The sequence below is a fragment of the Staurois parvus genome, unplaced genomic scaffold, assembly GCF_062004578.1.
Source record: "Staurois parvus isolate SC_StPar_1 unplaced genomic scaffold, SC_StPar_1.0 ptg000185l, whole genome shotgun sequence".
Taxonomy (NCBI): Eukaryota; Metazoa; Chordata; class Amphibia; order Anura; family Ranidae; genus Staurois; species Staurois parvus.
The window spans coordinates 1,240,367-1,266,174 of NW_028317981.1; the positions used below are offsets into that span (position 1 = coordinate 1,240,367).

The 25,808-nt window shown below is 43.9% G+C and overlaps 1 protein-coding gene across 2 annotated transcripts in view; it reads right to left on the bottom strand.

The window, feature by feature from the left end:
• PM20D1 (peptidase M20 domain containing 1) overlaps positions 1–25,808 on the bottom strand; it is a 197,331-nt gene that overhangs the window by 73,457 nt on the left and 98,066 nt on the right. Inside the window, exons 4-6 of one of the 2 annotated variants that reach the window (XM_089677375.1) lie at positions 17,932–18,018; positions 15,454–15,536; positions 10,381–10,500 (exon numbers count right to left, since the gene is read on the bottom strand). In XM_089677375.1, the coding sequence (XP_089533501.1) occupies positions 10,381–10,500; positions 15,454–15,536; positions 17,932–18,018 (290 nt within the window). Of the gene's footprint in view, positions 1–10,380; positions 10,501–15,402; positions 15,537–17,931; positions 18,019–25,808 lie in introns of both variants that reach the window. The other variant, XM_089677374.1, reaches the window with a different exon arrangement.

The following is a 25,808-nucleotide window of genomic DNA, read 5'->3' on the forward strand; positions in this document are numbered from 1 at the left end:
GGTAACCCCGAGCTACACTCGGGCTTACCATGCAGCGTTGCATAGTGAGTCCCTGCAGCGCTTACCTTGTCCTTCGCTCCCGCGATGCATCCCCTGCAGCGTCCCTGGCCATCTCCTCCGGCCGATGCCGGCATCCGGCTTCCATGTTCCGGCCCCTATGACGTCGGGACGTACAGGCGCCGGAACCGGCGGAAAATTTGAAATTTTTAAAAAAATTTAATTTTCTATATTTCAAATTTCAATGTTTTTGGTTTGATTATATTATTTAATTAAATGTATTATTATTATCATATCTGGAATGTTTACTAGACTCTTGTTCGGACAGATTTCAGTGAGTTATTCCTAAATTACAGGCCTGCAATAAAAAAAAATATGCATATTTCCATGCAAAAAAATGGTACCGCTTTCAGCACCAAAAATCTGAAATAATCATACCGCTAGGGAGGTTAAGGTGCATTCTCTTTGGGACAAAAAGTGGATGGTTTCTGAGAACTGGGGCCATAGTAGAAAAGCCCCACATAAAGGTGTCACAGTATGTCCTAACAAAGTCCACTATAGGATGAAATGTGTCAGTCACTAGGCACAGTCGTCTCTCTTAGCTACGCAGGATCACTGCATGACTGACTACATAGCCTCTGGTGATGGCATCTCTCTCCTCTGCATGGAAGAAATGTCGTGCTTGAGCAGATTACATACCTCCACACAGGGAACAAAAGCGGAGACTGCATCCTGTACCTGCATATCCACACCATACAAGTAAGCCCATTTGGTGCATGCCTACCAGGCTGAAACCGGTGGACTCCGGGTATAACTATAGCATTTATTAGTTGAGGAGAAATTAGCTTATTACATATTTTAGATCATTCACATGGGTCTATTCCAGACCCTGGCTTTACTGCTTTTTTTTCAAACTGCATGGCTTTTGCTGCTTCTATAACCTGCATAAAGCGGAGTAGATCAAGGGGGTTTTTATTCCTGAATACTAGATGAGAGAGTAGATGTCTAACCCCTCATTTAACCCCCTGGGTGATAATGTGCCCAAGCGGTGGATCCAGAAGGTTTCCCTCTGGCATGGACACTGAAAATGTTTGCCTGTGTCTATGTCCTTAGGTATGCTGTCCAAACCAAACACCCTAAGACCCATAGGGTTCGTGTCGTGTTTATCTTTGATGTGGTTTGGGATGGAGTGTTTATCACGACCATGTTTGATATTCCTTTTGTATTCCCCAAATCTGCTACGCAAAATACGGATGGTACAACCCACATATAATAGACCGCAGGGGCAAATGAGACAGTACACCACATATTGTGTACTACAGTTGATGAACTGCCTAATGCTGTATGAGTTGCCATCATACCCCATTACCTCTTTTTTTCTTGTGCAACATGTACTTGCAACAGCCACAGTTGCTGACCCCACACTTGTAACTACCTTTTTGGTCAAAAAGTCTGTTCCAAGGGGACCCCATTGAGTTTTGAATTTTTTTGACTCTGTTGGTGGCTATTAGAGATGAGCGAATTATTCAAAAATTCGGTTCGGCTGATTCGCCGAATTCGCCGAATATATTCGCTTCGAGCCGAATATATTCGCTTCGAGCCGAATATATTCGCTGCGAATTTAACTTATAAAAAGGGTGTTTCTAGGCTTCAGAGAGCCTTTATATTAGTGCAGAACACTGTACCTTTAATTTAAATGCCCTTGGAGTCTGCTGGGGAAGAGAAATAATACTGTCAGTCAGTATGACATGCAGATGAGTGCCGTCGATCTTAGAATCACCGCACACTTCACTCATTTGGGCAGTCACGGGGCCAAAACCAGAGTGTGGAGCCACAGTGTGGCGGTGGAGGCAGCAGCAATGGGAGGCCATACAGCACCCCATGACAAAATGGAACCCACCAGCAGTGTGAGGAGACCTGAAAGTGGCACATGGCAGAGTGTGGCGATGGAGACAGCAGCAATGGGAGGCCGTACAGGGACCCATGACACACTCGGGACCTGGCAGCAGCATGAGGAGGCAGTACAGGGGCCCATGACAGATTACGGGCCTGGCAGCAGCATGAGGAGTCGGTACGGGGGCCCATGGCAGATTACGGGCCTGGCAGCAGCATGAGGAGGCGGTACAGGGGCCCATGGTAGAGTGGCGGAGCGTAAGCAGCTAAAATTGAAGGCCATACAGAGGCCTATGTTAAAAAGTCCCCCCAGCAGCAGCGTGGGGAGACGACTATCAAGAGTCCAATGGCAGAGTGGCGGAGCGGAAGCAGCTTCAATTGAAGGCCATACACAGGCCTAGGTTAAAAAGTCCCCCCAGCAGCAGTGTGGGGAGACGACTATCAAGAGTCCAATGGCTGAGTGGCGATCCGGGAAGTCAGCGTTGTGATTGCAGATGCAATGCAGAAATTCTACGAAGTAATGCCGTGGGTGCGAAGAAGATCATATACCGTCGTACTTCCATCCATAAGACGGAACAACCTGCGAACCGGGAGCTTTATTGCCCTGACCCGCTGAGCAGCTTCTGGGATACCCAAGAGGCCCATGGCAGAGTGGCGGAGCGTAAGCAGCTTCAATTAAAGGCCATAGTGTCTGAGGATGGACGTTGGCGCAGAAAGGCAGAGACCAACTGACTACATAGGTGGTTTTTATAGTACTTTATTTTGGCCTCCCTCTCAGCAGGTGTGAAAAAGGCCACCATTTTTGAACGGTAGCGAGGGTCCAACAAGGTGGACAGCCAAAAGTCATCCCTCTGTCTGATGGTTATTATTCGGCTGTCGCTACGCAAGCAACCGAGCATGCTATGGGCCATTTGTGCCAAGGAATGCGAGGGACTCCCTGCCTCCATCTCCACAGCATACTGCCACGGTGCGTCTGGGTCCTCTGTCTCCTCCTCCTCCTCTACCAGATGCTCCTGCTCCTCCACTCCTGTCCGCTGAGTGGAAAAACCACCCATTTCACTCAATAATTCCTGAGCACCAATGTCCTCCTCTACCTCCTCCTCTTCTTCCTGTCCTGCCCCCACAGGGGTCATGTGGCATTGAGATCTGTGCGCCACGTCTACCGCACCCTGACCAGCCATTGTTAACAGCATTTGTTCCAGGACGTGCAACAGAGGAATGACGTCGTTCATCCCATAGTCCTGCCGACTCACGAATAGCGTGGCCTCCTCAAAGGGCCTGAGCAAGCGGCAGGTGTCACGCATGAGCTGCCAATGGCTGACATCTAAGTTACACAGGGGAGTACCTTTATCCGCTTGTAACATCAGGAAATCGGTGATGGCCTTTCGCTGTTCGTAAAGGCGGTCTAACATATGTAGGGTTGAATTCCACCTTGTTGCAACGTCGCAGATCAGGCGATGCTGTGGAATTCCGTTCTGCCGCTGCAGCTCAAGGAGGGTGTGCTTTGCGGTGTAGGAATGGCTGAAATGCATGCAAAGTTTACGTGACATTTTAAGGATGTCTTGCAGTGGGATGGTGGATTTTAGGAACCGCTTGACAACCAGATTGAACACGTGAGCCATGCATGGCGCATGGCACAACCTTCCTTGACGCAGAGCAGACACCATGTTCTTTCCGTTGTCGGTCAACATGGTTCCGATTTTCAGTTTGCGCGGAGACAGCCATCTGTCGATTTCTCTGTTCATTACACTCAGAAGTTCCTCCCCTGTGTGACTACGTTCGCCAAGGCATACCAGGTGCAGCACAGCGTGACACCGTTGCGTCCTGCACATGTGATATGCCGGTCGGGTAATGGGACTTGGCACGGGGGTGGCGGCTGAGGACACGGCGGAAGAAGAGGTGGTAGAGGCGGACATCTTTGCCGGACCAAGGACGTGCAAACATGGAGGCAAAAGCGGCGTGACCTGTCCAAGTTGCTGGTGCGGCTGTGCCGGCACCACGTTCACCCAGTGGGCCGTAAATGACATGTACTGTCCCTGACCGTAGTTACAGCTCCACACGTCGGCGCTGCCGTGCACTTTGGCAGAGACCGACATGCTCAAAGACTGGCCCACCATCTCTTCTACATGTGAATGCAGGGCTGGCACTGCCTTTTTGGCGAAGAAATGCCGGCTTGGCACTCTCCACCGCGGCTCGGCACAAGCCATCATTTCTCGGAAAGGTGCAGAGTCCACCACTTGGAAAGGGAGGGACTGCAGCACCAGCAACTTGGACAGGAGGACGTTCAGCTTCTGCACCGTCGGGTGCGTGCTCGCAAACTGTTGTCTCTTGGAAACGGATTCCAAGAAAGACTGCTGACGGAATCCGTGAAGAGGAGTAGCAGGAGAAGGAGCATCTGAACGAGCGGAAGATGCCAACGAGCGACAACTCCCCTCAGCAGAGGTGTTGGAGCCTTGACTGGCTGATAGAGGGCGATTGACGTCGGGTGACGGAGCAAGTAACGGAGCGGGTGATGGAGCGGGGGCTGGGGCAGGCAGAACCGCCGTATCTTTATCACGGTTTTCCCAGGCCACCGAATGGCGACGCTGCATATGCTGACGCAACGCTGTAGTCCCAACATTGGCCCCCTGGCCACGCTTGACTTTCTGGCCACATAGTCGACATACGGCTACGTTTACTTCCTCGGGCGGCTTGACGAAAAATTGCCACACCGCCGAGTAGGAAACTATGCCCCCGCTACTCCTCACTGGCTGACTGCTACTTCCTCCGTGCACACCGGCACCACTACTGGCCGTGGTGGTAGGCTGCAGTGGAGCTGGTGCTCTACTCCGTGGCCGTTTGGCTCCACTGACACTGCTGCGACCCTGCTGCCTCCTGGGCAACCCACCGACTGTTTTGCTCGCTGGCAAGCTGGCACCCTCTTCTCCTGATGATGCGGAAGCAATAGCCTGATGACGACGAGGCTGCCAAGTGCGATCAGCCTCATCATCATCAATTAGGGTCTCCGCCTCACTACTAGCCCCCTCGGCTGCGTGTGGGTCAGGAGACAGACCTGTCTCTAGACCGGCTACCGAGCCACTCTCCTCGCCAGTACTTCTTCGCCTGGCTGCTGAAGAGGCGGATGTCTCCCCCCGTTCCTGACCGCCCTCTGTTAGCTCTTCCTCACTGTACAGTGGGGCTGAGCCCACAGCATGCGATACTTCGCTTGGTGAGGGAACACCAAAGGACAGGGGCAGGTCGAGGACACGTGATTTCAGTGGGCTTGCTCCCGGGCCATGCCAACTAACGGTTGTGTCTGACGTACCCACCGACCGTTGGCTGAAGGTGTCAGAGGTGACCTGGGAAGAGGAAGACGACCGAGTCAACCAATCGATGACGGCAGGGTTGTCGGTGGAGACACGACCGCTGGATGACACCGGGAGCACTGGCCTCTGGCTGCGACTAGTGCTGCCTCGACCCCTTCCTCTGCTGCCACGTCTGCTCGCTCCTGAAACATTGCCTCCTCTGCCACTCCTCTGCGTGTTGTCTGACATACTCTTTAATTCAATAAGCACCCCAAAAATAAAACCGGATTTAACTCTTTGAACGTACAATAGTGGTTGTGAAGCAGAAAGTCAGTTTATTGTACACAATCGGTCAATTGCAGCTTGCCGTTGGCTGGAAACTGTACGTTTAGGTCACTGGAATGCACTAATCACCCAAAAAATATTACCGCCACCCGGCGTGTATATGGATTTAACTCTTTGAACGTACAATAGTGGTTGTGAAGCAGAAAGTCAGTTTATTGTACACAATCGGTCAATTGCAGCTTGCCGTTGGCTGGAAACTGTACGTTTAGGTCACTGGAATGCACTAATCACCCAAAAAATATTACCGCCAGCCGGCGTGTAAATGGATTTAACTCTTTGAACGTACAATAGTGGTTGTGAAGCAGAAAGTCAGTTTATTGTACACAATCGGTCAATTGCAGCTTGCCGTTGGCTGGAAACTGTACGTTTAGGTCACTGGAATGCACTAATCACCCAAAAAATATTACCGCCAGCCGGCGTGTAAATGGATTTAACTCTTTGAACGTACAATAGTGGTTGTGAAGCAGAAAGTCAGTTTATTGTACACAATCGGTCAATTGCAGCTTGCCGTTGGCTGGAAACTGTACGTTTAGGTCACTGGAATGCACTAATCACCCAAAAAATATTACCGCCAGCCGGCGTGTAAATGGATTTAACTCTTTGAACGTACAATAGTGGTTGTGAAGCAGAAAGTCAGTTTATTTTGCACAATCGGCAAACTGCAGCACCAACTGTGCATGACAGCCACCAAAAAAAAAAAGGGTGTATGTCACTTTAAATTTTCGATTCTTTGATAGCTGTGGCCCTAAGTAACGATTCTGTGTCCCTGAGTAACGATTCTGTGTCCCTGAGTAACGATTCTGTGTCCCTGAGTAACGATTCTGTGGCCCTAAAGTCTCTGTGGCCCTAACTCTGTCCCTTATTACACACAGGTCTGTCTCTCTTGAATGATCGGAGGCTAATGGAGAATTCTAAGATGGCTGCGATTTATAGCTCCACCATTACACAGTGCTGGCTGGCTGCTGATTGGCTAATGCGATCACATGTCATGAATGCATTATGGGTCAGCGCGCCTTGTCTGCGCGCCTTCCCAGAGATCCCCGCCCCATCTTCTCTGTCCATTTTCTCCGTCGCCACACATGTCGCCGCCATTTTTGGGAAAATTCGATTCGTGCATCCGAAGTTTGCTAATCTTCGGATTCGTCGCGAATAGAATTTTTCCAAATCTTCGGAACGAATTCCACTTCGTCATGTTCGATTCGCTCATCTCTAGTGGCTATGTAACTCTAAAGATAACCTCCGGATATTTGGGATGGCACTACTGAGAAAAGGGTCCTGTTGTAAGATGCCCCAATATTTTTAAAAAACATTTCTTATCTGGAAGGCCTTGGGGTTAAATTGATGGGAATGACCAAGGAATATTGTGCTCTATATTTTGTGTATGCCTCTTCAATGACGGTCGAAGAGTACCCTTTCTCTGTAAATTTTCTTCTAAGGGTGTTGCTCTGCACATCGTAATCCTCTAGGCGTGAGCAGGTTCTTTTCAGCCTGCAAAATTGGCCTAAGGGCACATTTTTTATATATCATTGACAGTATTATTACTACGATTTTTAGATTTATTTCTATTCATTTACATTTGCAAATGATGCATTCATGTATATATAAATTTTTTATTAACTTTTATATATATATATATATATATATATATATATATATATATACACACACACACACACACGTTTATAGAAATTACCAAATATTGCACTTTAAATAACCCCCTCCAACTCCTCGCCCTATAACAAGTAGAGGAGGTGGAGCTCTGCTCCCAAGCCATCTAGCCATGGTTATTTACCGCTTGACCTACATACAGGCTGGTCAGTAGCTCTGAGGAAAGGGATTCGCCCCCGAAACGCATCAAGCATTTGACCGCACTGACAGTTGGAACACCTTGCTTGCCGTTGTGGCCATCGTGATTATGCAAATACTTTTTAGATACATGCTTCGTCTGAGTATGTTTTTGCCTTTTATACTTTTCAATAAACCTTGGATAAACTTGGTCAAGAAGTTCATTACTGGTAACTGGCTCTTAAGCTGGCAAATGATCACAGACGCTTGCCATTTTTCCCAAACTGTAAACAACTTGCGTTTGGGTTAAATGGAATACTATCTAGAAGCTACTGTAACCATTAGGGAATATGGACTACGTGTCCCCATGATTTGTTCAACCCTATATATTTTAGAAAGAAAAAGTATTTATTTATTATCCTAGGATATCTACCTCTGCACACCATTATCTATCAGTTTTCAGTTCACTTAAAAAGGATACTGTTACTAGGCAAGGTGTCATGCAGAAGTGGGGTCTTTATTCCCATGATAGCTGGGCAATCAAGCTACAATTGTAATTTTGTTCACTCCAAAAATCACTAAGAACAATACCTCACCTGAATATACTTTCTTTGCTGGCTTTTATCTTTACTGGTTTAACTGATCTGCATACTTGCTCTTGGTCAGTGACTCATTGAATTAAAGTAAGACACAGCCAGGTTTTTAGATCAATGTTGGCAACATAGGTTAACTTTGAAGTGACTTTGGATCCTTTTGGTTAAGTGACAAAGAACTGTTCCTGAAAAGAGGACACTAAGGGGGAATTCAATAAAGTTGTAATGTTAGTATTCTGGTAGTAGTCTCCTTATGAACGACCTATGTCCAATTCAGGCAAGCATTTGTGCCAGTGTCGATAATATCACTGACATGTGCACCAAGTTCAGATATTTAGCTGTCATGTATGTGACAGTTTCCCGCATGATGCTGTATCTCGGCCCCATTTGGCTGTTCAGATATTCTGGACATATTGGTGATGTCATTACTCAAATAAGGCATTGCCCATACTTGTGTCACTATGGGCAGAACCTGATGAGGAACTGAGAGACTAGTTCCCTATAATGTCCACCTACCTTTTGATTGACATCACATAGCAGTGGAAGTACAGGACTGAATAGCCCCTATGAATCTACCCATTGCCCTGTACTGTCAGTCAACTTCAAAGCAGACCTAATGAAGAACAAGACTGTCAGTTCCCCATCAGGCTCTGCCTATCCCCTACTTCTACAAAACTACTTGGCCATGCATCTGTCAGTGTGATGGCCACAATGGCCATAAAGTAGGGAGCACACTGAAGAAGCAGTGTCTGCAGACACTGACATATTCATGAACCTTTATGAATCCCCAGTAATCGTAAAAGAAGTCAGTGTTGGTATTTTATCAGGGATATGGCTTTCAATATAACAGCTGTTTTGAAACTTTGCATCATATTTACTCTTTTATACACTGCTCAAGAAAAATTAAAGCAACCCTTTTTAATCAGAGTATAGCATCAAGTCAATTAAACGCCTGGGATATTGATCTGGTCAGTTATTTAACTACTTGCTACTTAGCAGAGGGGTTTGTTAATCAGTTTCAGCTGCTTTGGTGTTAATGAATTAACAACAGGTACACTATATGGGCATCACTGAGATGACCCCAAAACACAAATGGTTTTACAAGTGGAGGCCACTGACGTTTTTTCCCTACTCATCTTTTCTGACTGCTTTTCACTAGTTTTGCATTTGGCTAGGGTCAGTGTTACTACTGGTAGCATGAGGTGATACCTGGACCCTACAGAGGTTGCACAGGCAGTCCAACTCCTCCAGGATGGCACACCAATACGTGCCATTGCCAGAAGGTTTTCTGTGTCTCCCAGCACAGTCTCAAGAGCATGGAAGAGATAGCAGGAGACAAGCAGTTACTCTAGGGGAGCTGAACAGGGCCATAGAAGGTCCTTAACCCATCAGCAGGACCTGTATCTGCACCTTTATGCAAGGAGGAACAGGTTGAGTACTGCCAGAGCCCTCCAAAATGTCCTCAGCAGGCCACTGGTGTGAATGTCTCTGACCAAACAATCAGAAACAGATTTCATGAGGGTGGCCTGAGGGCCCAACATCCTCTAGTGGGCCCTGTGCTCACTGCCCGGCATTTGCCATTTAACACCAGAACTGGCAGGTCCACCACCGGCGCCCTGTGTTCTTCACAGATGAGAGCAGGTTCACTCTGAGCACATGTGACATACATGAAAGGGTCTGGAGAAGCCATGGAGAACGTTATGCTGCTTGTAATATCATTCAGCATGACTGTTTTTGTGGTGGGTCAGTGATGGTCTGGGGGGGCATATTCATGGAGAGACCATTAGGTACCAGGATGAAATCCTTGGACCCATTGTCAGACCCTACGCTGGTGCAGTGGGTCCTGGGTTCCTCCTGGTGCTCGACAATTCCTGGCCTCATGTGGCAAAAGCATGCAGGCAGTTTTTGGAGGATGAAGGAATTGATACCATTGAATGGCCCCCACGCTCGCCTGACCTAAATCCAATAGAACACCTCTGGGATATCATGTATTGGTCCATCTGACGATGCCAGGTTGCACCTCAGACCTCAGGAACTCAGTAATGCTCTGATCCAGATCCAGATCCGGGAGGCAATACCCCAGGACACCATCCATCGTCTCATTAGGAGCATGCCATTGTCAGGCATGCATACAAGCACATGGGGGCAATACAAACTACTGAGTACTATTTTGAGTTGCTGCAAAGACATTTCAGCAAAATGGGCTAGCCTGCTGCATAATTGTTTCACTTTGTTTTTCAGGGTGTCTTTGAATTCAGTCCTCTGTAGGTTGCTAATTTTCATTTCTATCAAATGATGGGGCATCCTTATGTTCCTAACACATTACCCAGTCCATATAAGTATAGATATCCAGCATGATATTTTTCCCCATTGAGATCTGATAGGTTATCAAAGTGTATCTTTTTTTTTGAGCAGTGTATATTTGAAATGATAGTTTCCAAAAGACAGTGACAGACAATTACTTTCTATACATATATTTTTACCTGGATACAGCTGCTGCAAGAATCCCAATGCTAGTCTCGGCAGGAGGCATTGAAGAATGGCCAGGCGGTTGGTTTACAGTCAGGTTGAGTGTGATGGATCCTTTTTCAGTGGTGCCAACTCTGAAAACAGAGCAATGTTGTATGTGCTTTTAGATCACAATAACATTTGTGTCACTGTGAATGAAAAAAGGCAAAATTCATGAATAAAACTGCTATAAGATTTGACTCTTCATACTTACTCTCATGCAGAATTTAATAGTTTCACAATGCCAACTTGGTCAGTTACTAAAGTAAGGGAGCCACAGGCAGCTTACTAGCAATCAGTGACGCATCTCCACCCAGCCCATTCTTTTAGTAGGTTGGCAGGCATCTTACATTGTAATTAAGGAGATTCATCACTTGAGGACGTGATTGGATTTACATTGTGGATTATTTTTTTGTTTATAAATAGGGATTCCTTTATTTTTGTAAATGTATAGGGGTACTATGCACCCATTACTCAGCAACGTGTGGGCAGTATTTGGGGGTCCCTTTATTTTTAAAGTGAGCTTCCAGATCCCAATAAGCCCCCCCGCCCACAAACCAGTACACACAACCATGTTTGTGGGGAAGAGGCCCTTGTCCTCATCCACATAGAGCAGGAGTACAGGAGTCCCCCTCCCCATATTGAGGACATGTGACCTGATCTGGTATGGTTAGGGGGGCATGATCGCCCTCCCCTTTCCTGGCCATCCAGACTACATGCTAGGATGAAGGTTTGGTATGAATTTTGGAGGTGAGGGAGGCCACAGTTTTTTTTTCTTTTTTATTATGTTCTTTTAGATTACTTTAAGGCGCCCACATGGCCAGGGACAAGATTTATGAAGTGCATTATGAGTTTGGCTGCAAATTTTTTACTATGATTTAACTTCCCAATGGACAACAATTAAGCAGTTAGTTAAAATAACATTATCAGCAAGATGGAAAGAATAATTTGTGTACTATAGCTTTCAAAGTGTTAAGATCCCAGATCCAAATGATTACTGAACATTAAAAAATTTCATGAAAATATCATTAAAAAACTATAGATTATACTGCGGATTACAGGAAAAATAGACACTAGGCACAAAAAGAACCTGAAGGCTGGCTCCTATGGTCTAGAACACCTACTTAAACAATTGTGCTCAGCTAACAAGTAACACCATGAACCAAAAAAGGGCATTAATTAGCATAAGGGAAGTGTATTTCAATGACACAACTAAAGGGATTTTATGGTGAGTTTTTTCTAACATCTATTGAAGGACACTGCACATTTGCATGAACCATAGAATGTCACAGAACAGTTGTTAAAAAAAGAGAAAAAAAAAAAAGAAGAAGAGGCCCGCAGCAAATACAGGTGAACCAGAACTTAAAAAAATAAACTAGGATCTTAAAAGAGAAAAAACCCATAAAACCTTGTGACTAAAACTAGCATCTGCTGATATTAACACATTTGCTTTGCAAAACTTGGCAAGTGCTGGCTAAAGCCCATGTTGCAGCTTTGCAAACAGCAGATCCCTGATGGTGAAAAAAAACAAGAAGCACTCACTGTCCTAGCAAAGTCGGCCTCAACATGGAAAGAAATTACTTTACTATTCAATGCATATACAGTATCTGATCATTGAATTGCTGAATTCACCACAGAAAGGAGGAACTAGACGGAGAACCCTCTCAGGGGCCTCAGGAATGACAAGAAATCAGAATTCAGAAAAGAAGCTGTAACATTTAAATCAACCCCCCCCAATATAGCAAAATAATGTGAAATCTTTTTAGGATGAGTTGGAGCTGGGTACAATGAAGGCAAGACAATATCTTCATTTAGATAAATAGAGGAGACTTCTTTGGGTAAAAAAAGCATCTCTGCCTAGCAACTATCTTATCCTTGTGGGTTGCTTAAAAAAGGATTGCATGACAACACAGTCAGCTCAAAAACCCACCGTACTGATGTCCTCACAACAAGAAAGGCTAACTTTTGGAAAAGAGACAACATTGAACCTAATATGCTCAAAAGGGAGGTTTATGAAGAGCTGACAAAACCAGGTTCAAATGAAATGGTTAAAGGGGTGTTCCAATAGGGGAAGCTACATGTGAGTGAACCCCTGTACATAGGTTCAGATCAATAATGGACTTTCAAAAAGCATGGTCAAAGCTGCCGCTTAATACTTAATGGTGTTCACAGCCAATTTTGGGTCTACATGCAATGAAATATTAAAATTAGTGCCTGAAAAGCAAAGTGCAATATCGGACCTGGAGACATGTTTGACCAATCTAGTAAATACCAGTGTGTCGGTGAGCAGTCCAACTAGGTCAGCATACCAAGCCTTTCTGTGTGAGCATGAAACTTCTAAGATTTGCACCAAGAAAAATGCTTTACAGGTCCAACAACACAGCTTGGAAGAAGAAAGTACAGCGAGGTGTTTTGGTAAAGATCACAATTTTCCTGGCTGCAAACTGTTCCACTTTCTTGCTGAGATGAAGCACCATTAAGTCTACGTCCAACATCCCCCAATGAAGACAGAGGGCCTAGGACATCTGCTGACAGAGGGACAATTCTGCAGGATTCTAAGCATTGATGGCCCTAGCACCATGCTGTTTTGTTACATTGCACTGCAGTTTTATACTCTTGATAAATTGTTTTAAAGTGGAAGTAAACCTTGTTTTTTATGTTTTACCTACAGGTAAGCCTTTAAATAAGGCTTACCTGTAGCTACTGTAAATATCTCCTAAACATGCACCGTTTAGGAGATAATTTACTGTGGCAGTGCTGGTGATGTCTCCAGCACCGGCGTGCCGTTCATTGAGAGAACAGCGCGGAGGCCGAATCTCCCACACACATGTGCAGGAGTGACGTCATCAGCGGCTTGGTCAGTTAAACGACCGCAGCCCACACACCCGGAAGGGAGACTGGGTGAAGATGGAAGCCTCGGAGAGCCGTGACAGACCTCAGCTGGAGGGCTTCATTTTCAGGTAAGTCATTCATACTTTCACATAATGCTCTTATCTTGCATGGAGAAGTTTTTCTTATATGTGAATAACTTTAAAAACTTTTGTGTACCATTGGAATAAGAGCTGAGAAAGTTTATTTCTGTTTAGAGACCAAAGTGAAAGGCTGTCCCTTTTCATTACGGGATAAGATCACCTTTTAACAAAAATAATAAATGCACATTTTTTTTGCAGGTAAAAAAAAAAATGCATTTACTATTTATTGTTTTGGGAACCTGGAAAGCATTGCACCAGTGATCAGCAGATTGCTGATGCCATGCAGGATTCCTGCAGAATGTCAGTGTATCTGTGCGTTCGTACCTTGTATGGGCAAGCAGATACATATTGACATGGAAGAATCAGTGAACTACCACAGCACTCAACAGCGCCTTGGTAGTTAATTGAGAACTACGAGCCAACAGCCGCAAAGGCTGTCAGAACATGTAGTTTTCCCATTCACAGAATACTGTAAATGAGTGATGTGGTAGAGCGGGCAGAGCCCCACACAGCCACATTTTTTTAAAAACTGTGACAGCTAGCAGGGGGAGACGATCCCCTGCTAGCTGTCACAACGGGGGATTACAAAATGTGATCCTTTAAGTGAAGATAAAAATCCATCCATAGAGAAACGGTCTATGGAAGGATCCACATTTGGCTCAGCAAAGGTCAGCATCTCTAAATCTAAATTTAGAAGGTAATTCAGGGGATGGAAAGCTTAAGGCGCTCTTTGCAGCCCCTCTGGTCTGGCTGTGTCACAAGCTGAATACAGTGCTACAAAAGCTTTCCATAGTGGTAGAAAAGTCTTCTACCACAAGGTATTTCAAAGCTGGGTGGCAAAATGAATGCCTCAGAGGCAACTGCACAAGGGGGTAGCTCAGATGAGAACTTACAGGTGTTATATAATGAGCACATGGAAGCATTGTCAAAACTTTCACTTTCAGGCAGTGCATGCAGTAAACAAAGACTGCATAGGCTGTTGTCATTGGTCACCTACCATCTGGTCCTCTGCCTTGTATCAGCTATTGCCAGGTTACAAGCACAATACAACAGTGGCGGGGAAGATAGGATAGACCACCACTCCTATGTGCACCATGGCTCCACACCTGGGTCCCCAAGTGGGATACTCATACGTGGGTGACATATCAGGCCCCATGAGTTTGACCAAAATAGCATCAAGTAATAACACTCAGAGATTCCAAAGAGAATGCTGTTGCCACACCATAGAGGCTCCTTCCTGTCACAGCACCTGGGTAGCATGCAACCTGCACATTTTGAGTGAAGCAAGTCTGCAGAAAAACAAATAAATGAAAAGCTTGAACATGGAAAAACATGGAAAAAAGCCACAGTGAATGTAAAGATTGGTAGTAACATATGGCCTGACAAATGCAGCATAGCCCTGTGCTGATATGCGAATCCATGTGTATCTCTGTAGGGATGTGGCCTATGTAGGGCTGTCCCAGTGAGATCACTTATACATCAAGTAATTGCGAAAGCCTGCGCATGAAGACTGACTGGAAAGCCTACCAGAATTTAACATATCCTGTCTGAATCTACAAACAGCTGTTGATTAAAAATAAAATCCCTTACAATCAGATCTCAAACCAGTAGAGTTGGGAGAGATGTGCTACCTTCTTCAGGACACCAAGCCTAACTGAGTAAATGGTTTGAGGGGTTATAGCTTTTAAGAGCTAGCCTTCGGTTTTTTTGTGCCTTGTGTCTCGTCTTCTTCTAGGCGGCAGTATAACCAATAGTTCATGAATATGAAATACTGTGCGCCTCAATGGACAATCGAAAAATCTAACTGCATCTGCACATATATGCACCCATTAGTTTAAATGATCCCCATACAATCATGAATAAACCTGTAAAATACTGAGATGCCAGGGCAGTGGAGAAAGCTTATTGAGGTAGACTTGGCCAGGTTTGGAGTTCTTCATGAGACTTCATCTTTCTGTAGACATATGGTCATAAAGAGTGTTCTGTTTATATGTTTTTTTTGTTAAATAACCTTTTATAACATACAAAGCCACTGGTCTCTTCACTCCTTGGATAACACCATCTAAGACTGCTAACCCTTCATCCACTACAAATACAAGTTTCACTCCAAGAGACTGAAGCTTTTCTACAATTTTCATGGCTCCTTTGTGTCCAGACACCTGATAGAAACACAAAGCAGAGGAAAGTAAAATAAAAAGAATATAAAAAAGGAAAAAATGGAAAAGTACAGTTATATAAATATAATTCAAGCTTTTATCCAAACAATGTAGGCCAGTAATCATTTAATCGTACACAAAAAGGGAACCATTAATTAAATAATATTTCCAATACAATTTGAATGATTAAAGTAGTAGTAAACCGCACTTCCAAAAAAAAAATAAAAAATATTCCCCTGTAACCTCATAACGTGTTAGTATGCATCACATATTAGCACATTATGAAGGACTTACCTTAAAACGAAGCCCTCCAGTTGCCCATCTTCACCCGGTCTTCCCTCCGGGTTTGTGATCTCCGGCTGTCTGACTAGCCGAGCCACGGTAACGTCACTTCTGTGTGCGAGAGTTCCGGACCACAGCACGGTGCACTGAAAGAAAGGCACGGCTATGCCGTTTCTTCAGCGTCCATAAGCCGGCTGTCAAAATGAGTGTACGTCTCCTAAATGGTGCACGTTTAGGAGATATTCATTTTACCTACAGGTAAGCTTTATTTTAAGCTTACCTGTAGGTAAGAGTATACAAAGAGTTTACAACCACTTTAAAGGCTAAGTTCACCTTTTTTTAAAAAATAAATGCACATCTTTTTGCAGGTACAAAAAAAAAATTAGCATTATCCACTTCATCCTCCATAAAACGTACCCAAATGTCGCCAGGTTGAAGTGCTCATACACGCAGATACCGGCATCATCCAAGTATCTCTGCTGGTGGAGAGTCGCCCCCCCCCCCCTCTATTCTGCCGCCTTCCCAGGCTCTCCCCTTCCACCCTGATCATAGAGATGCCCGAGGATCAGAACATCCCTGTTCATCCCTATGGTCTAAGAAACTGGAAGTGACGTGTATTTTGTCACTTCCGGTTTTGCCGGGATGTAAACAAGCCATTCATGGATTGTGAAAGCATCAGATCAAACCAATCTCTGTTTGATCTGATGCTTTGAAGGTCAGAGGAGAAATCTGAGGCCTAAAATAAAGAGGACATATGAAAGGCTGTGTGGGGGAAGGGCCTGCCCGGTCAGAACAAGTCTCATCATTGGAGGGGAGCAGGCTCAGTTCCCAGCACAGCTAGAGAACTGACCATGCTGTTCTCTTGTGTCTGGTGTGGTTAGTTTTTAATAGGAAAGCAGAGAGATTGGCAGAAACACCAGGGACACACAAAGGATACAATACAAAGAGAACATGTATTTTCATACAAATACACAAATACATGGTACAGCTGGCACATATCAGGAATATGAAATGTTGGGTTTACATACTCTATTTTAGGTTACAGCCTGTAAAGCATTGCATCTGCGATCAGCAGACTGCAGATGCAATGTCTGGATCCTGCAGACTCTCAGTCAGCAGTCTGCCTGTAACTCCGTACTGAATTGCAGGAAGAATCAATTAACTACAAGAGCGCTCACCTGCACCCTTACAGTTCATTGAGAACTACGAGCTATCTGCAGTAATGGCCTGGACTTGTAGTAGTCTATTCATACACAGCAAACTGTGAATGAATGACGTAGCCATGTGGGTGGACCCATTCTGTACCTACTTTTAAGGAATTCACTATATACAGTATACACTTTAAATCCTAGGATCTTCTAATCTTCTGGTAAATGAAATTCTTCTCCATGATTGCCCTCTCCACCCGACACCATAATCTTTTGGTGAGGCAGGGGTCAAACTATGGCTGCCCTTTCCGCCCAGCTCCTCCATTCATTGAAGACAGTACAAATTTTTCTAAGAATGAAAAGTGATCTATGAATGAAGGGGGCAGACCTTTCAAACATCTGTCTGTTCCTCCAATCATAGATTATTTTTCATTCATAGAAGTTGTAGTGCTAGCTTCTATGAATGGAGGAGTATGCAGAAAGGATATAGTCAGGCACTCTTGATGAAAGCCTGTAACAGCTCCAACCAGGGCTGGGACAAGGGGTGGGCAGAAGGGCTGACTGCCCTGGGCGCAATGGTTTTCTGTAGGGATGGGACACCTGCCTTCTATTACAAGGGATAGGCGTAGTGACAGTAGAAGAGATTTTGACTAGTGTGTGACTGCTGGGCGTAGGATCCCCTAAATTTGCACATGAATCGGGGGGGGCGCAGTTTGACATCTTTACCCTGGGAGCTGGATGACATTGTTGCAGCACTGGCTACAACAGTCCTAATTACCCCCACCACACCAGAAGCTTATGGTGATGGAGAGGGTGGCATCGATGGAGGATTTCACCTAGCATGAGAGGCAGCAGCACAAGGAACACATCCTGCTGACTTTAACCCATATCCCTTATGCTGATTTTTGCATTTTTTTATTTTGACTGCACTTAGGTTTTAACTTTAATAAAATGTTTTCTTGCTTTACCTCCTCATCATGTCCTAGTCCAATATAGAAGGATCTTCGAGGTTGGTAGCCTCTCTCCAGGAAAAATTCAAGAGCTTGAAGCACACCCTAGGAAGGATAATAGGAAGGATTATTGAAGTGTCCCAGAGGGCTGCGAGGTGGCCAAACTTTCGGCTCAGTTCGGCATGGCGAACTCAGCCGCAAGTGGGAGTGAGTACCTGCTCCCCCCCCCCCAAAAGGTGCCAAGGTGGCAGCAGTGGGGGGGGGGGGGGGGCAAAAAAGTAGAGCTTCCACTTTTGGGTGGAACTCTACTTTACATTCCATTTTGTATGCAGACGAGATATCTATGAAATTACCTTCTCATACCCCCTAATTTGCTTTGTATTTATTATTTTGCTGGTTTAGTAATCAAACATCTGGAACTTTTAATGTTTCCAACATTAAATCAAAGTGGATATTTTATTTAAACACTAAATAAAAATAGACTATCTTGTGTTAAAGTGAAAACGTCTATGCAACATGATTTAAATAATTTATAATGAAATAAAAACGCAAAATAAGTATACTTCTCATTGGCTTCTACTGCTGTTAGTCAAATCCTGTGAGAAGGGAGCAGTGGGCATGGCCGAGGCACACTGTGTGTATCTATATACACGCACAGCCAGGCTCAGGAGTGGGACCTCAAAGGTACCCCCTCAGCATACATCTTGCTGAGGGGGCACTTGGAGAAAAAGGAGGAGTGTCTCTCTGTACCCGAGGGAGGAGCCTGATCATGGCAGCGGCTGAGGGCTTGGAGTAGGAGCTCTCGGCAAGACTCCTCCACTGACCTTCCCAGGGGCCCTCCAAATGAATTGAGAGGCAGCCCCACTGCAGAGAATCGGTACCTGAGTGCCGGGGGTGCTTGGCGGGAGAGCGGAGGCGCAGGGCTGGCACAAAGGGAGAGAGGTCCGCCCGAAGTCCGGCGGATCGGAAAGCGGGTGGGGTCACGTCCCCAACCGCAAAGGAGCACTGGGAGCGGAGGAAGCCGGCCGGTGTGAGCTGAAAGGGAGAAGGCGGCTTTCTCCCCCAGGTGCACTGCCCCTCGTGTACACTGCTCCCTATGTCGGATCCCTGGCTGGCTAAACATGAAGATGAAGACCTGGCAAAAGCTTCTCTGTGGTGGATCAGCACAGAAGTTAAGAAGGAAAGAAAAGTAGCCCTGTGGAATCCCCTTCAAGGTACAGAGGAGCTGGATATCTGTACAGAGGAGCTGGAAATCTGAGACCCCTACCTCCTTCACAGCAGGGACGAGAGACTTGGGTGAGTAAAAGAACCTGGAACTGTTTTATGTTAAATGTCCCATAAGTACTGTGGAGGAAAATAAGGAGTGAGGAGGAGAAAATGGGGACTCCAGGGAACTTTTTGAGAGAATAGAAGAGGAGAAAAAAAGGAAAAAAAGAAAAGAGGAAGTAAAGAAAAAGAAGATTAAGCAACTTAAAAAGATTTGGTCACAAATTGGGCTTGGTTGGGACCTTTATATTTATGTGAATCATCTAGGTATAAAGGAGAGCAAGGCCCATGAAAGAAATGAAGAACAAAAGTAGTAAAGGAAGTGGGCCAAAAGGGTCCCAAACAGGAACGATTAAGCAGTATACATCCCAGGGGAAAGTGACCCCAGAAAGATCTCAAGGTAAAGCCGGAAAAGCTGAAGGCGATATTAGTTTGGAAAGTAGTCCTAGACTATCGCTGGGACTAAATGTTAGTAATCAACAAGCAATAGGAGATATGGAGAGGAATGATAATGAAAGAGAACTACAAGTACCAAATAAGAAAGAAATGGCAGAGATGTTTAAAGACCTAGAGAAAACAATAAAACAAGAACTGGCAACTATCCGAAATGACCTGGGGCAGGTGTTGATGAGAGTGGAAGAAATGGAGGAGAAAACTAAAAATCAGGCTCAAAACATCGAGGAATTAGAAAAGAAAATAAAGAATATGTGGAAAATACAGAAAAAATGATATATAAGATGGAGGTACAAGATAATTGGGACAGGAGGAGTAACCTTAGGATAAGAGGAGTTCCAGAAAACGTAAAAGGGGAAACATTGCAAGAAGTAGTAAGAAAAATTTTAAATTCCATAATGGATAGACCGGCCCTAGAGGTGATTGATTTGGAGGATATCGTGAGAGTAGGAAAGCGCCAACAAGGTACTGGGAAAGAAAAATCAAGGGATATAATTGTCAAATTTAACAAATATGGAGATAAAGAAGCAATCTAGAGAAAGATCAAAGGAAAAGCAGCAATTAGCTTTGGCGATATGGATATCCAGATATATGCAGAGCTTACACCTGAGACTCTGTGGAGAAAGAGATCCTTAAAACCCCTTCTAGAGCAGATGAGGAAAAAGAACGTGTTCTATAGATGGGGGACCCCAGCGTGTTTAATTGGATGGAAAGACGGAGTTACAGCTTATTTAAGGTTTCCAGAAGACCTGAGAGACTTTTGTGAAAAACTTGAGTTGCAAAGAATGGAGATTGCTGGATGGGAGGAAGAAGAGAGAGAGATAGAAAAAGTTAGACAAGGGGACTGGCTTTCTGCCAGAGAGATGAAGTAGGAGGGGAGACTGGGTTCTCGTGTCTTTCTCTCTCTCTCTTTTTGCCTGGCCCTTTAATCTTCCTTATAGAAGGATATCTTTACTGTTTTCAAGAGGTATTTTGATATATAAAGAGAAAAATAAAAAAAAAGAATGGAGGACACGGGGAAGGTGGAGGGAGGAGAAGCCGTCCATGGGCGGAGTTTTGACCCTTAGCAATAATTCAAAGGTGGGAAGGGGGTCCCCACAAATGAATAGTAGGTATAATAGGTGCCTAAAAATGGGAAGGGGGGAGGGGGGGTTGGGGGTAGAGGTATTGATATTAGGGATAATACTCTGCAGGATTAAGAGGGGTACCAAAGCAAGGGAAAAAAGGAAGAGGATCAGTAGGGGAAAGGAGGGATATAAATAAGATGGAAGAAGATGAAAGTCATCACATATAACGTAAAAGGGTTGAATTGTCCTGGGAAGAGATTTAGGCTATTCAAAGAACTACACCATAGAGAAGCCTCAATGGTTTTTTTGCAAGAGACACACCTTGAGATAGAATCTAAGGTTAAGTTAAAATCTAGAGATTATCCAATATGGTATTATGCAGATACCCCAGTCAGGAGAGCTAAAGGGGTGGCAATAGGGTTCAGGAAAAATATAAGATTTGAGCTGGAGGATAGAAAAGTGGACCCAGAAGGGAGATATCTGTTTTTGAAAGGAAAAATACAAGAGGTGGAGTGCACAGTAGCAAATGTATACTGTCCAAATAAGAAGCCGGAGATGTCCTTGAAAGGTGTGTTAAGAAAACTGATGGACTTTAAAAAGGGCTGTTTGATATTAGCCGGGGATTTTAATTTCTGTATGAACCCACAAAAGGATACAACCTCTTCTGTGCAGCGTGAAGGGAATAGATCTCTGAGATTATTAAAGAAGTTGATCCATGAGTTTCAATTGGTGGACTCATGGAGAATTATGGATATGAAGGACAGAGACTATACATTCTTCTCAAATGCACATGAGACGTACTCAAGGTTGGATTATATATTGATAGAACATCGATTTTTAGAGTCAATGGTCAAAGTAGACATAGGAGCAATGACTCTTTCAGACCACGCCCCTGTAGTTTTGAGAATGGGTTGGGGTAGGAGGAAAACAGCGGAGGTGGGATGGAGGTTGAATGAAGCACTTCTCCTGGATGAGGATACCGCTCAGAGGATTGGGAAAGAAATTGAGAGATTTTTCAGAGAGAATGAGACAGAGGATGTATCGATAGCTACAGTATGGGAGTCTCATAAAGCATATATAAGAGGTATCCTGATCGCAGCTGGGGCAAGAAAGAAAAGAGAAAGGAGAGAGAAAATCAGTAGGCTCTTAAAGGATATATCTGACCTGGAACAGACACATAAAAATAGCATAGTAAAAGAAATCAAGCAGAAGTTAATAAAAAAAAAAAGGGGAATTAGAGACCTTGATGGAGGAGGACAGAAGGAGAGTATATAACAAAGTGTTAAGTGAGAAATATAAATGGGGAGACAGGCCAGGAAAATTCCTAATGAGAGCCTTAAGGAAAAAGAAAAATAGGAATTACATCGATAAAATAAAAAACCCTAAGGGAGAACTGGTTCATTCAAATAAAGAGATTGCAAAGGTATTTATGGATTATTATAGAAAGCTGTACAATATCAATCCCTATGATGCAGTAAATAATATGGAAATGGAAAATTGAAAAAAAAAAGAAAGATCTATTTAAAAAATGCGGGTCTACCGAAACTAAGAGAAAATCAATTAGAATCCCTTGAAGTAGAGATTACACAGGAAGAAATAAAAATAGCTCTAAAAAGTATGGCGATGGGGAAAAGTCCAGGACCGGATGGTTACACGGCGAGGTATTATAAAAAATTTAGTGAACAACTGATCCCTAAACTGGAAAAATATATGAATGCCCTGGGAGGAGAGATAGACAAGAGGAGAGAATCGTTACAGGCTCACGTGGTATTGTTACAGAAGGAAGGAAAAGACGTATCACAGTGTTCTAACTATAGGCCAATTTCACTGCTGAATTTAGACACTAAGTTATATGCAAAGGTCTTGGCAAATAGGTTGAAGGAGTTTATGCCAAAATAGATACATGGAGACCAGGTGGGCTTTGTCCCAGGAAGGGAGGGTAGGGACAACGGGTTGAGATCCCTGATGCTTATTCAGAAAAGTAAAAAAGGAGAGGTACCGGCGGCAGTTATGTCAATCGACGCCGAAAAGGCCTTTGATAGAGTAGATTGGGACTTCATGATGGACACCTTGGAGGCTCTGGAAATTGGAGTTAGAATGAGGGAATGGATAAAAAAGTTGTATAGGGAGCCTTCCACAGTAGTAATAGTAAATGGGGAAAAAATGGAGCCCATTGGAATGTCAAATGGAACAAGACAGGGATGTCCTTTATCCCCCTTATTGTATGTTATGTCCCTAGAACCTTTACTGTCAACAATAAGGAAGAAGGGAGATATAAGGGGAATCCAGATAGGAGAGCATAAAGTGGCAGCCTTTGCGGATGATTTGTTGTTTTATGTGGGGAATCCCAGGATAACACTACCAAACCTAATGAAATCATTAAAGGAATATGGGGAACTATCAAATCTAAAAATTAATCCAACAAAAACTGAGATCTTAAATATAAATATCCCAAAAAGTGAAAAAGAGAAAATACAAAAGGAATTCCCCTTCATCTGGAAAGAAAGAGATATAAAATATTTGGGAGTAAGACTTACTGCGGCTCATAAGAATCTCTATAAACTAAAGTATATTTCATTAGTAAATGAAGTAAAACGGGAAATAAAAACATTAGAAAGAGGATTCCCATCATGGATAGGACGTATAAACCTGGTAAAAATAATAATACCGAAAATTTTATATAGATTTCAAATGATCCAAATTAAACTCCCAGAAGCCTTCTTCAAAGTAATAAAAAGAATGATAACAAGATATATTTGGAGGAATAAAAAACCGAGGGTATCCTATGAAATATTAAGTAGAGAGAAAGGGAAGGGAGGCCTGGGAGTTCCAGATATTAAGAGATACTATAAAGCAGTAATATTAGGGAGAATTTTTGATTGGACGTTCAATTTAGAGGGGAAAAGTTGGGTAAAAATAGAAAATACACTTTCTGGAAGTAACTTGAACAGAGTTATATGGTTACCAGCACAATTTAGAGGATTTAAGGAGGATACAAGTTTGTACACTGTTAATGTTTTAAGGGAATGGGATAAATTACACAAATATATGAAATGGGAATTTAATTCCATATTAATGCCACTTAGAAATACAGTTTTGGTTTTTTTTTCCCCAGGTAGAGAAGAGATAACAGGAAAATGGTTTAAAAAGGAAGATGTACAACTAAGAGATATAATGGGGGAGGGGAAATTGAAGTCTTTTAAAGAGTTGGAAAAGGAAAAGGGAAAGATCTTCACTAGGTTAGATGAGTGGCGTCATCACCAATTAAATTGTTTTGTGGGAAATCTCCCAAAACCTGTGAGAATGAAAAAGGATTGGAATTTGTTTGAAAGGTTGTTGGAGACACGGGGGGATGGGAAACACGGAATAGCTAAAATATATAGAATTCTTACAGAACTAGACACAAATACTAAACCAATGCAAAAAGTAAAATGGGAAAGAGATTTGGGGGTGGTGTTAGATGAAGAAAAACAAAAAATAAATAGATTAGTGCACGAAAGTGTAAGTTTGAGGGAAGTAGAAATAAATTATAAATGTTTGACAAGATGGCACATTACACCGAGTGTAGAATGTAAGATAAGTGGGGAAAAAAATCACAATGGTGTTGGCGAGAGTGTGGGGAAGTGGGGACAGTGTATCATATATGGTGGGAATGCCAAAAAATTCAAATATTCTGGAAAACAATAGTACACTTAATAGAGACCATTACTGAAATGGACATCGGGTTAGATCCAGGGATGTGTTTGTTGCATAGTTCAAAGCTATCAATTAGTAAATATAAGAAATTAGGTTTAGGGTATTATATGAACGCTGCAAAGAGTCTGATACCCAAGTATTGGAAGCAAATAGAAGTACCGAAGGAAGAGGATTGGATAGAAAGAGTAAACTGGATCAGTAAGATGGAGAAGCTATATTATATGCAGGAAGACAAGTTGGAGGTATTTTCCGCAAAATGGGAAAAATGGGAAAGTTTTGTAGCAAATGTGAGAAAGTGAAATATAGAACGACATAGAATTGATAGATGGGTAGGATATGCTTGCTTTGGAAAAAAAGGTAGAGAAAAATGCAGAGTGGGGAGGGTTCTGGGGGGGTGGGAAGGGGGGTAATATTTTAAGAAGGGAAAAAATAAAGTAATAAGAAAAATTGTATACTTATTATGAATAAGTTGAAAGTGTTTTTGTTATTAATGTGAAAAATTTATAAATATTTAAATTAAAAAAAAAAAAAAAAAAAAAGAAAAGAAGGATGAGTGGAAAGTGTCAATCGGTGACTCCAGAAGAGGCGGTTAGAGACCACTCTATGCAATATCATTGTCTTTTGTATCTTAATAAAACATTTACAACCACTTTATGGCCCAGCTGCTGAACACACTGTCGTCCAAAAAGTGGAAGAAGATTCTATGATCTGCTGAGACCAAAATTGAGCTTTTTGACATCAGACTAAAATCTATGTTTGGCCTAAGACAAATTGTCACGGTTTGGGAAAATGCGGCCGCTAGGTCTGGGCTGGCTGACCAGGAATTATTTGTGCAAAGTTAAAGAAACTGACTTGTTTTCACCAGAGCTGCTAAAAAGTGAAAATGTTATGCTGTAGGCCAGTGATGGCCAAACTTTAAGAGACTGAGTGCCCAAACTGCAACCCAAAACCCAAATATTTATTGCAAAGTGCCAAAACTGCAACTGGAACATGGTGCTGTGAGATGGCATGGAGATGGAGCTCCGGAAGCCTGCCATGAAGGACTAATCTTGGAGCCTACCCAAGCCTACCTGAGCCCGGTCTCTGTGACGGCAGGCATGCCCGTTTCTGCTTGGTGGCCGCGGAGCTTTGGCGGAGGGTTCCAGCAGTCCACCTGTGGGCTTAGTGGATAGCCAGAGGAGCGCCACAGACCCAGTGGAGTGGAGCCGAGAGGTGGCGGTGCCAGAAGAGGGAAAGGGCGCCGGGAGTGCCTGCAAGACTGCTGGTGTGGTGGTAAGGGTGGCCACGGAACTGCCTGAGCGGCAGAGCTGGAACCCCGGGAGCTGCCAGAAAACCGGCGGATACAGCAGAGAGAGGTGGTGCTGTGCATAAAGGAAGGCCCCTGATTATTGTCAGTTAACTAGGGATACCCCA